The sequence below is a fragment of the Oncorhynchus mykiss genome, chromosome 2 (assembly GCF_057628025.1).
Source record: "Oncorhynchus mykiss isolate SJ-2025 chromosome 2, ASM5762802v1, whole genome shotgun sequence".
NCBI lineage: Eukaryota > Metazoa > Chordata > Actinopteri > Salmoniformes > Salmonidae > Oncorhynchus > Oncorhynchus mykiss.
This window is the reverse complement of record NC_143023.1, coordinates 82,518,856-82,531,509: the sequence shown is the minus strand read 5'-3', so window position 1 is coordinate 82,531,509 and position 12,654 is coordinate 82,518,856. Positions and strand designations below refer to the sequence as shown.

The window sequence follows — 12,654 nt, the reverse complement described above, 5'->3', positions numbered from 1 at the left end:
ACTATGGTTTGCAACTGCACATGGGGAACAAGATCGTACTTTCTGGAGAAATGTCCTCTGGTCTGATGAAACAAAAATAGAACCGTTTGGCCATAATGACCATCGTTATGATTAGAGGAAAAAGGGGGTGGCTTGCAAGCCGAAGAACACCATCCCAACTCTGAAGCACGAGGGTGGCAGCATCATGTTGTGGGTGTGCTTTGCTGTAGGAGGGACTGGTGCACTTCACAAAATAGATGGCATCATAAGGTAGGAAAAATATGTGGATATATTGAAGCAACATCTCAAGACATCAGTCAGGAAGTTAAAGCTTGGTCACAAAGCCCTGACCTCATCCAGGGACTGCGGTTGAAAATTAGCCGGCTGGCTAAAACCGGCACTTTTACTGAAACGTTGATTAATGTGCACTGTCCCTGTAAAAATGAAAAAATTAACTCAAACTCAATCCAATAGGAAATTTGTGGGCAGAACTGAAAAAGCGTGTGCGAGCAATGAAGCCTACAAACCTGACTCAGTTAGGAGCTCTGTCAGGGGGAATGGGCCAAAATTCATCCAATTTATTGTGGGAAGCTTGTGGAAGGCTACCTGAAACGTTTGACCCAAGTTAAACTATTTAAAGGCAATGCTACCAAATACTAATTGAGTGTATGTAAACTGCAGACCCACTGGGAATGTGATGAAAAAAATGAAAGCTGAAATAAATCATTCTCTCTACTATTATTCTGACATTTCACATTCCTAAGATAAAGTGGTGATCCTAACTGACCTAAGACAGGGAATTTTTAATCAGATTAATTGTCAGGAATTGTGAAAAACTGAGTTTAAATGTATTTGGCTAAGATGTATATAAACTTCAAATGTATGTATTTATGTGTGTATATGTATGTACATTACCAGTCAAACGTTTGGACACACCTACTCAAGGGTTTTTCTTTATTTTTTGCTATTGTCTACATTGTAGAATAATAGTGAAGACATCAAAACTATGAAATAACACATGGAATCACATAGTAACCAAAAAAGTGTTAAACACATCAAAATATATTTATATTTGAGATTCTTTAAAGTAGCCAAAGAATGCTTTTCCAATAGTCTTGAAGGCTGCTTTTCCTTCACTCTGCAGTCCAACTCATCCCAAACCATCTCAATTGGGTTGAGGTCAAAGGTCAGGTCATCTGATGTAGCACTCCATTACGCTCCTTCTTGGTCAAATAGCCCTTACACATCCTGGGGGTTTGTTGGGTCCTGTTGAAAAACAAATCATAGTCCCACTAAGCGCAAACCAGATGGGATGGCGTATAGATGCAGAATGCTGTGGTAGCCACACTGACAGTGTCACCAGCAAAGCACCCCCACACCATCACACCTCCTCCTGCATGCTTCACATTGGGAACCACACATGCAGAGATCATCCACTCGCAGACTCTGTGTCTCACAAAGACACGGCAGTTGGAACCAAAAACCTCACATTTGTACTCATCAGGCCAAAGGACAGATTTCCACCAATCTAATGTCCATTGGTTGTGTTTCTTGGCCCAAGCAAGTCTCCTCTTATTATTGGTGTCCTTTAGTAGTGGTTTATTTGCAGCAATTCAACCATGAAGGCCTGATTCACGTAGTCTCCTCTGAACAATTGATGTTAAGATGTGTCTGTTACTTGAACTATGTGAAGCATTTATTTGGTCTGCAATTTCTGAGGCTGGTAACTCGAATGAACTTATCCTCTGCAGCAGAGGTAACTCTGGGTCTTCCTTTCCTGTGGCGGTCCTCATGAGAGCCAGTTTTATCATAGTGCTTGATGGTTTTTGCGACTGCACTTGAGGAAACTTTCAAAGTTCTTGAAATGTTCTTGATTGACTGACCTTCGTGTCTTAAAGTAATGATGGACTGTTGTTTCTCTTTGCTTATTTGAGCTGTTCTTGCTATAATATGGACTTGGTATTTTACTAAATAGGGCTATCTTCTGTATACCACCCCTACCTTGTCACAACACAACTGATTGGCTTAAATGCATTAAGGAAATAAATTCCACAAATTAACTTTTAACAAGGCACACCTGTTAATTGAAATGCATTCCAGGTGACTATCTTATGAAGCTGGTTGAGAGAATGCCAAGAGTGTGCAAAGCTGTCATCAAGGTAAAGGTTGGCTACTTTGAAGAATCTCAAATATAAGATATTTTCATTTGTTAAACACTTATTTGGTTACTACATGATTCCATATGCGTTATTTCATAGTTTTGATGTCTTCACCATTATTCTACAATGTAGAAAATAGTAAAAATAAAGAAAAACCCTGGAATGAGTAGGTGAGTCCAAACTTTTGACTGGTACTGTATATACACTGCTCAAAAAATAAAGGGAACACTTAAACAACACAATGTAACTCCAAGTCAATCACACTTCTGTGAAATCAAATTGTCCACTTAGGAAGCAACACTGATTGACAATACATTTCAAATGCTTATTGTGCAAATGGAATAGACAACAGTTGGAAATTATAGGCAATTAGCAAGACACCCCCAATAAAGGAGTGGTAGGTCTGCAGGTGATAACCACAGACCACTTCTCAGTTCCTATGCTTCCTGGCTGATGTTTTGGTCACTTTTGAATGCTGGCGGTGCTTTCACTCTAGTGGTAGCATGAGACAGAGTCTACAACCCACACAAGTGGCTCAGGTAGTGCAGCTCATCCAGGATGGAACATCAATGCGAGCTGTGGCAAGAAGGATTGCTGTGTCTGTCAGCGTAGTGTCCAGAGCATGGAGGCGCTACCAGGAGACAGGCCAGTACATCAGGAGACATGGAGGAGGCCATAGGAGGGCAACAACCCAGCAGCAGGACCGCTACCTCCACCTTTGTGCAAGGAGGAGCAGGAGGAGCACTGCCAGAGCCCTGCAAAATGACCTACAGCAGGCCACAAATGTGCATGTGTCTGCTCAAACGGTCAGAAACAGACTCCATGAGGGTGGTATGAGGGCCCGACGTCCACAGGTGGGGGTTGTGCTTACAGCCCAACACCGTGCAGGACGTTTGGCATTTGCCAGAGAACACCAAGATTGGCAAATTTGCCACTGGCGCCCTGTGCTCTTCACAGATGAAAGCAGGTTCACACTGAGCACATGTGACAGGCGTGACAGTCTGGAGACGCCGTGGAGAACGTTCTGCTGCCTGCAACATCCTCCAGCATGACTGGTTTGGCGATGGGTCAGTCATGGTGTGGGGTGGCATTTCTTTGGGGGGCCACACAGCCCTCCATATGCTTACCAGAGGTAGCCTGACTGCCATTAGGAACCGAGATGAGATCCTCAGACCCCTTGTGAGACCATATGCTGGTGCGATTGGCTCTGGGTTCCTCCTAATGCAAGACAATGCTAGACCTCATGTGGCTGGAGTGTGTCAGCAGTTCCTGCAAGAGGAAGGCATTGATGTTATGGACTGGCCCGCCCGTTCCCCAGACCTGAATCCAATTGAGCACATCTGGGACATCATGTCTCGCTCCATCCACCAACTGTCCAGGAGTTGGCGGATGCTTTAGTCCAGGTCTGGGAGGAGATCCCTCAGGAGACCATCTGCCACCTCATCAGGAGCATGCCCAGGCGTTGTAGGGAGGTCATACAGGCACGTGGAGGCCACACACACTACTGAGCCTCATTTTGACTTGTTTTAAGGACATTACATCAAAGTTGGATCAGCCTGTAGTGTGGTTTTCCACTTTAATTTTGAGTGTGACTCCAAATCCAGACCTCCATGGGTTGATAAATTTGATTTCCATTGATAATTTGTGTGATTTTGTTGTCAGCACATTCAACTATGTAAAGAAAAAAGTATTTAATAAAAATATTTCATTCATTCAGATCTAGGATGTGTTATTTTAGTGTTCCCTTTATTTTTTTGAGCAGTGTATATATATATATATATATATATATATATATATATATATACACTAAAAGGAAGTGATGCAGACGATTACATTGATAGAAGCTACAATCTATCTGCAATATTAAAGCTGATCTACCCCCTAAAAAAATGTAAAATAATATATATTTTTTTATAAAGAGAGATTTTGATGAATTTATGCATACTTTTTCATTCTTCCACAAGATTTAGTAGTCACGACACAAATCTAGGGTTGCTACCCAATCCGGCTGGTCGTTCATTGTATTTATGGACGCGACCCAGTTGTTCATTCTAATAGTTCCAACGCCATACTAGCTGGCAAATTTCTTATCCATTGCTTGCTAGCTAGCCAACTACGGCTAACTTACAGTCACATCAAAAAGTGCATCCAGAATAACAGAAAAGTAGCTGGATTTGCATTTGTTTAAGCTGTTTTCTAGTTGAGATTTATTTGGATTCATCCATAACAATGACCTAATGAGACGCGATTTCGCCTGCCGTTCAAAATGTGCTCGCTCACACGTCAGGACACCGTTGTTCAGAGGCGCTAGCCAACAACACAGCAACATAATCATTCCAAACTGAAGCTGGAAATACTGCAAACTAGCTGCACTTCGTTTTGTTTGACCTTTTTTCAATTGACATTTTTTTGTATAAAATGATGCCAGCTGATTCATGATTTCAACTGGCTGAGAAACACTGCCTGCCTGTATGTCTCGTCCCGACTCCCGACACGTTCATTACTATGGGACAGCAGGAGATCCAATTTGAACATTGAAACAATGTCGCAAATGTCAGAGACAGAGCAAGGTTTTACAAATCTCCGCGGTTGAAAACGAAATGTTAGTCTAAAAGAAATGTGAGATAATGTCGAGATGCTTTTTTATAGTGGAGATCAAGTATATAAATTGCCTGGCTGGGCTGATGAGACAGTGGATTGCGCATTCAGATGGAACAGAGTAAATAGGCATTTTAAAGCCATAGATTTAGAGGGTGGTAACTTGTGGAATGGACAACAGCTGGAATGCGGATTTAACCAATCAGCATTCAGGATTAGACCCACACATCATATAAAGGTATAACAACAATGCTTTATGACATAATAAGAGAAGGTGTAATACAAGGTGAGCAATACAGTATGTCAAAGGGAGGTACAGTATAAATAATACAGGTGTAATAACGAACACGAGTAATGGCGTAACAAATTAGTTACTGTATATTTAACAACATAATGGAAGAGAATCACCAGACAGAATATTCTCACGGTATTTGCCAAGAAGACGGTTTAACAGGAAATATCAGAATTCCTTTTGTCATTTCTACATTGATGAAATACCATATGCACTCACTGCACTGTGAACTAGCAAGTGCATGAGGGTTTGTGGTAAACATTACCATAAAGCGCCTGCGCACATGTGTGAGCGTGTGTGTGCTTTTATAGTCCTCAGCTCTTCTGTCAGAGGAAGAAACTAAAGCATTGCCAGACCCAAGAACCCAGACCCCTCAACTGTTTTCACGTCATCCCTTTGTGTTGTTGTCGAGGGTGAACTACAGGTACACACAGAATATTCAGAACAAATTCAAATCATGCAGAATTAATGGATTAGAGATGGCCAATAAATGAATTTATGTGTTGACATCTTATGCATTCGTTATGTTGTTTGCTATGGTAATAAAAAGTGTGTACCTACTTGAATTGACTTCCCTACCACTGCATAAATACACTGAGTGTACAAAACATTAAGGACACCTGTCTCCTCCCATTCATCTACAGTGATTGAAGTGGATTTAACAAGTAACATCAATAAGGGATCATAGCTTCCACCTGGTAATTCTATATCATGGTAAGAGCAGGTGTCCTTAATGTTTTGTACACTCAGTGTATGTACACACTCTATAAAACCAACCACAGTAGCTACCTCTGAGTTTACAAGATAGATTTCAGTTGTCTTTCCGGGGAATAGTGAGAGTAGTAATGATGAGCCAAATAACAACCTGATAGGCTGGTCTTTAGTCATTCAGTTTAACATTCACTACCAGTGCTGTGACTAGACTACTCACAGGCTTTATAGCTTTCATAGTGAGGTCTTGATTAACTCTCTCACCAGTTGCTCTATTAAACTAAAAGCTCATGGGTTTAGTTAACGTACCCATGAGTCCAGACTTTTTTCCATTTTTTATTCCTTCCTAATAGCTGAGTAATGAATGACAATTTAGAGTATAGTAACGTTAGACTAGGGTTACGTGAGACACAATCCAGTGTTTGTTTGATTGAAGACAGAGTAGAACATAATCACACCTGGTAGAACATAATCATTTTTTTCAGAATGTGAATGGTGTTATAATTTTGTTATCGTGTATACTGCACCATAAGTTAGACTTGGAGTACAGACTTTCGCTGTGCTTGGTGAAAGGTTATCTAGAAATGACGATACCATAAGGAAGACAAACAGCTGAAAATCCATGGCTGTTTATGATGGCGTATACAGAACCCACAAACAGGAACAGTTATACAACTACAGGGAACGGAAGTATGTTGGTTCTTGATTTTATTTTATGGTCTGTTACCAAAATGTCTCACCCTATCCAAAAAGTCTACCCATTGTCATTCTCCTTGGATTGTATGGATGTCCTCAGGAAACTGCTGTGTATCTGTAATGGTACGCTTATATAACCAGCCGTACTTATCTTATGTAAACCACCAACAGAAGACTGACTGACTTGAGTGTAGACGAGGTGCAGCAAGCCAACGTGTACACCTCAGCGGTGTCCTTCTGTAAGTGTACAATGAGACCCGAGGAATGTGGTATGTTAGTTCTCCCCTGGCCATGTCTGTTAACGCCTCAGCACAGATAATACCTCTGAGAGCAACTGCTGTTCTTTGTCCTCTCTAGGACTATCTTCTCTTTAGTAAACTAATATCAGTCATGGTAGTGTGGACCCTGGCGCATCTTATGGCCCTTATATGTATAGGCACACAAAGGGTGCTGAGTTACCAATACAAAGCTCAGTTGGTAGAGCATGGTGCTTGTTACACCAGGGTAGTGGGTTCTTTTCCCAGGACCACCCATACGTAAAATGCATGCAAACATAACTGTAAGTTGCTTTGGATAAAAGCAACTGCTAAATGGCATATATTATAGTTAACCAGCACCTTGAGCAGGCTATACGTCTTACAGTAAATGCAAGTGATGTTGGTGGTGGTGGAAGAGGACTGCATGTGGATCTGTCAAAAACAGTTCAGCACTAATTGCAGTTTATTTCCAAGCAGGTCACAAAGACATCATGTCTCATTGTGGCCAGTCAGAATGCCCTCTGTCTGTCGGCCCCTCTGCCACTGAGTCGAGCCACTGCAAAGAGGGGCACTTTGTCCCCCAAACCATCCCCCTGCAGCAAAATAACGATGCCCGAAAACAAAGCAGTTCTGACAAATGGTCTTCTGATCCCTGCCACCATGTGGGGGAAATGAGGGGGATGGTGCCAGGGTGTAACTATAATAATTACAAGGACAATAGCTGCCTAATTATCCAGTAGAAGAGTCCTGCCAGGGCGGCCCATTAGGAGGGGTGGTGGTGGAACTGCTGGCAGTCCAGGAAAAACAGCATGAATGAGGCCTTGTCTCGTCCACACATAGGATGCTAATTTGATCACCCTGTTGCATGAAAACTTTGTGTATTTTAAGGTTTAAAAAGGTTTTTGAAGTTTGTAATTTCCACTTTGAATTTTTTCGTTTATGAAAAATGTATTATATAAATTATAATCCACATTTCCTGTTGCTGTATGATTATCTTCCTGCTGCTCCAAACTGGCTCAAATGAAGATCTTATATCTGTAACCATGGGACTCTCATAACTATACCCACTGAGCTTATGCTGCTCTTCAAACAGTTTCACTAACAAACCCAAAGCACAACGAATATACAATGGAGCTCCCTCTACTCTGGGTCCAATCTTATTTCGCCGTTGAGCGCCAAATGTCCAATGAGAGGATGTAATTCAGGCAACAAGGCCCAGCTTGGGGACATTTTTCCCTCAAGATGTTTCCATACAAACAAACAAACTCCCGGGATCACTGGAACGGTGAACAAATTAGAGATAGCAAAAGAAAGAAACAACATACAATCATGCAAATTAGAACGTTTGGCTCAAAAATGGTTTGTTCACTGAATGGAGAGAAAGTGGATTCGTCTCTGTTTTGGTCCCTTTCGTGCTGGGTTATATTCATTAGGGCACACCATAGCAAAACATTTTGCAACGGAAAACAGTCAGTTTTGTTCTGTTTGGAGCCTAATGAATACAACCCTGGTTTCCTAACTGCGTGCCATAGTTCAGAGTTAGTTGGTTATAGGCAAATTCCCCTCCTGCCATGCAAATAATGTCCAGGTAGTATATGGTAATTGCAGGCCACAGTGTAGGTATTTTTGCCTAAACCAAGTGGGGACACAGATAACACTCAAATCACTCTGTGGGACTTGCGGGCGGCAGACCTACCTATTATGGCAAGCCTCCTTGTCCTGTAAAAACAGACAAAGGCAGCTTGGTTAGGATAATTATGTTGAAAATGGCTTTTTATAAAGCAGATACTAATGTGAAAGGGCAAACACATAGACAGTGAACAATAGAACAGGATATCTACTGGATCTAAACATTAGGGATTGGTTTCTCTGGCACAGTTTAACCTTACTCTTGGCCTAAGAAGTACTTTCAACAGAGAATCTCCATTGAACATGCTTTTTAGTGCAGGACTAAGATTAATCTGGGTCCGGTTAACAAGCCCTAGAAGGTCAATGATGATTTAAGAGCCTTGAGTGTGATGGACTTGAGAAACCAAAGGCCCTGGCTGATTTTAAAGGTGTAGAAACTCTTGCAGAATACATAACACTAAATCAACAGGCCTCCTGCTCCTACATAACATGGATATATCACTTTCAAACAAACAAAACAGTTCAATCTCTTGAAAAAATATTATCTAGAGAAAAGTCAAAAGTGTTTTCATATGGTCGTTAGAATTTGAATAGCCCTTCGATAGCCCTTTACTATCTACAGAGAATGTTGGGGCTCTATTGAGAATGGCCCGGATAAAATGCTGGGAGCCCAATGAATAGATCCCCCCCATTAATTTATCCTAATGCCTACTGACCTCTATCACTGCTGACATTGGTGAATAGGAGGCCTGTGGAGGAGCCTTGCTGCCTTCCTAGGGCCCTCTGATCTGTTTGTGTGTGTGTGTGTGTGTGTGTGTGTGTGTGTGTGTGTGTGTGTGTGTGTGTGTGTGTGTGTGTGTGTGTGTGTGTGTGTGTGTGTGTGTGTGTGTGTTGTGAGAGAGGGAGGGCTTGCTGGGTGGTGGGGCTGTGCTGAGCTGTCAGTGCATTTACTGCTGATGCATTTGCTGTCAAAAGCTGACATTGTGAGCAGCCACCACAGTAAGCCAGGGAGAATGAGGGGGAGAGGACTGGTACCCAGGGAGAATGAGGGGGAGAGGACTGGTACCCAAGGGAGAATGAGGGGGAGAGGGCTGGTACCCAGGAGGAATGTGGTGGAGAGGGCTGGTACCCAGGGAGAATGAGGGGGAGAGGACTGGTACCCAGGGAGAATGAGGGGGAGAGGACTGGTACCCAGGGAGAATGAGGGGGAGAGGACTGGTACCCAGGGAGAATGAGGGGGAGAGGACTGGTACCCAGGGAGAATGAGGGGGAGAGGGCTGGTACCCAGGAGGAATGTGGTGGAGAGGGCTGGTACCCAGGGAGAATGAGGGGGAGAGGACTGGTACCCAGGGAGAATGAGGGGGAGAGGACTGGTACCCAGGGAGAATGAGGGGGAGAGGACTGGTACCCAGGGAGAATGAGGGGGAGAGGACTGGTACCCAGGAGGAATGTGGTGGAGCTACTGGCTATCTGCTTTATAAGGCTCAGATAAAAAATATATATTATAAAGTCACAGTGTGGCATATGGCCACCATTCATGCTCAACTGAAAGTTCACCATTTGTGATCATAACATTAACTCACCTGATCATCGCTATCATCAGGAAATGCAAAGTCTTTACTAACACTTTGCACACTCAGTGCATCCAGAGATCCTTGTCTCGTGCAAGTGATACCATTGTCAAAAGTCTTTGATCTATGCGATCTGCTTTTCCCCCAGCCTGCGGATGAATTGGGCAGATTATCGAGATGGTTTCCTTCAACAGGAGGGGGGCTGGCCGCCAGCGGAGACTTGTGCCTTTGTACTGGTGAGAGGGGACTCAACGGGGACGGTGTATCTTCCATACCCGACTCCTCCTGTGTGCTGTCCATCCTCACAGGGTCCCGGAAGTCCACCTGCGAGCGTCGCGTGCTCCTCATCCTCCTCAAGGTCGGGGAGGTGGAGATGCGAGCCGGGGCTTGTCGGTCAAACTGGGTGAGCAAGCAGTCTGCCTCGACCAAAGACGTGTGTTTCTGTTTGGAGTGCGTTCTGGCCAAATCTATATGCATGATAAAGGGGTTACTGGTCTGCGTCTCCTTTTCCTCTGTGGGTTTTGAGACAGTTTGCGTCTCGACATTGTTCACAACCGTCACTTCCTTGTTCTCGTTCTCTAGCCACTCCATGTAACTCCAGTCCAAGCTTTTCTCTGCGTCCTGACCATTCTCGCGCACTATAACCTGTTTCAGCATAGACATCTTGCGCAAGACGGCATTGTAGGCCTAATTATGTCAGGAAAATAGTGGTATTTTGGTCCTTTTTTCCCAGGTGTGTTGGGGTCAGATCATCCACTGGCAGTTTAGCAGTTTAGCAGCAAGCAACGACATTTCAGTGACGTTTCTGTGGAATAAAAATGTATCTGCATTGGGTCTAATACAATAAATAGCCTACAAAATACAAAGCAGTCTAGGCGAGCCGTCAAGTCATAATCTTTTTTGTTCCGAGTTCAGTCCACTCACGTTGTGAAACAGTGAAGTAATGGATTTGAAAGCTGCTTCTTTTGCCGGCAGAGGGTGGGGGTAGGGGAAGTTCCCACTAAGCACTGACCTACGCATTACCACGGGAAGGTGTTTGGGTGTGGGGGTGAAGTAGAATGTATTTGTTGTGCCCGCGTTGTAGATGGTTATATCGGTCCGCTAATACAAGACTAGCAAAGGACCACTGCACTACTTTTGTGAGAATGTAAAAATATATATATATGTTTTTTTTTTGTTTTTTTTTGGGGGGGGGGTCTTACTTCCCGTGGCTATCGACCGACGCCAACTCTTTTTTTGGTCCTGTCCGGACCTTTTTTTCCTTTGCTTTTTTAGTTGTGGTCTGGACTGGCCTTAAATTCAATGTCAATGGACGCTGATTTTTCTGAAGAATCTAAAATATACAATATATTTTGATTTGTTTAACTGCTTTTTGGGGATACTACATGATTCCATGTGTTATTTCATAATGTTGATGTCTTCACTATTATTCTACAATGTAGAAAAAAAACTTTAATGAGTAACGTTTGACCGGTAGTGTATTTTAGACATATTTTCAATGTAGTTTTGCTTACTGAGTTATCTTACAGTTGGTGTTCATAATATACTATAGATACAATCTCTAACAAGTTTCAAGACTACAGTTGCCTGTAAAAAAACAAACCTGTACTTTTACCTTCTTCATTGTCAATAGCTATGGGGTTTAAAAGCCTACTTATAACAACCCAAAGGTTTTATTGTTGAATACAGCGCAACAGTATAACTGTGACGCTACACTACACTGCAACATTGTATCAGTTCAGTGTCACGCCTTAGCAGTTTTAGCGTGGGAAAAGGACAGCACAAGACCCCCATGCACCTGATCCAACTTTCCCATACTAGTGATTATGGAAACAAATTTAGACTTTTACAATGGGCCTCTCCAGGCCATGTTAAGTGCTATTTAATCATCTCAGGTAGGATTATTTCATTAGAATTCCCAACAGTAAAATTATTTAGTGACTGATTAGCTCTTTGTTGTTGTCGCGGTGTGCCGGCTGCAGAAGAGAACCTGCACGCACACCCACGAGGTGAATACCGTGTGGGAAACAAACTAGGATTAGATTATCTAGACTACAATTATCATTAATCAACGATAGGCTAAATAATAACAAACTATTCACATGACAAAATTTAAAAAGCAGTCGAATGAAGAAGAGCAAAGCCCTGTGTTTACTCACGGCCGTGTGTCCTGTCTCCGCAATGGACCATCCGCTGCGCTTGTGCTGTAGCGACGATTTCGGAGTGCTGCGCTGGGAGTTGCTCTGTCATGTCAATGTGACCGCCCTGGGAAACAAAGTGGAGCCAACTCCTGGCACTAGTCTCGGCCGCTGTTCTTTATGTGCCGTTTTACAGGACAAAGCTCAAAGAGATTTATTTGTGGAATGCCTGGGAAAGATTTCGTGCATGCCTGTCCACTTGTTTCCTACCCGAAATGTAAATGTGGTAGGAGTCAAATAGAAAACTTAGTTCAGACTGTCATGTTCTTTATAAGAATCGGACCAAGGTGCAGAGTGGTATGCTTGCATTCTTATTTATTAAAATAATGAAACACTAAACAACAAACCGAAACGAGTGCTGACAGGCAACCACACATAGACAAGATCCCACAAACACCAAAGGGAAATGGCTACCTAAATGATCCCCAAAGGTGCGGACTCCCGGCCGCAAACCTGAACCTATAGGGGAGGGTCCGGGTGGGCATCTACCCTCGGTGGCGGCTCCGCCCCCCCCCCCCCCCCCCCTCTTTATGCTAAATGCTAATCTCTCTGCCTTTGTAGAAC

General features: G+C 43.1%; 1 protein-coding gene across 2 annotated transcripts in view; it reads right to left on the bottom strand.

Moving 5' to 3' along the window:
- Positions 1–12,184, bottom strand: part of LOC110497700 (pleckstrin homology domain-containing family G member 7) — a 36,187-nt gene extending 24,003 nt beyond the window's left edge. The window contains exons 1-3 of one of the 2 annotated variants that reach the window (XM_036956613.2): positions 12,052–12,184; positions 9,905–10,697; positions 8,389–8,411 (exon numbers count right to left, since the gene is read on the bottom strand). In XM_036956613.2, coding sequence (XP_036812508.2) covers positions 8,389–8,411; positions 9,905–10,555 — 674 coding nt within the window. In that variant the 5' untranslated portion in view covers positions 10,556–10,697; positions 12,052–12,184. The remainder of the gene's footprint in view (positions 1–8,388; positions 8,412–9,904; positions 10,698–12,051) is intronic. The other variant, XM_036956620.2, reaches the window with a different exon arrangement.
- Between the last annotated feature and the right edge of the window lie 470 nt (positions 12,185–12,654).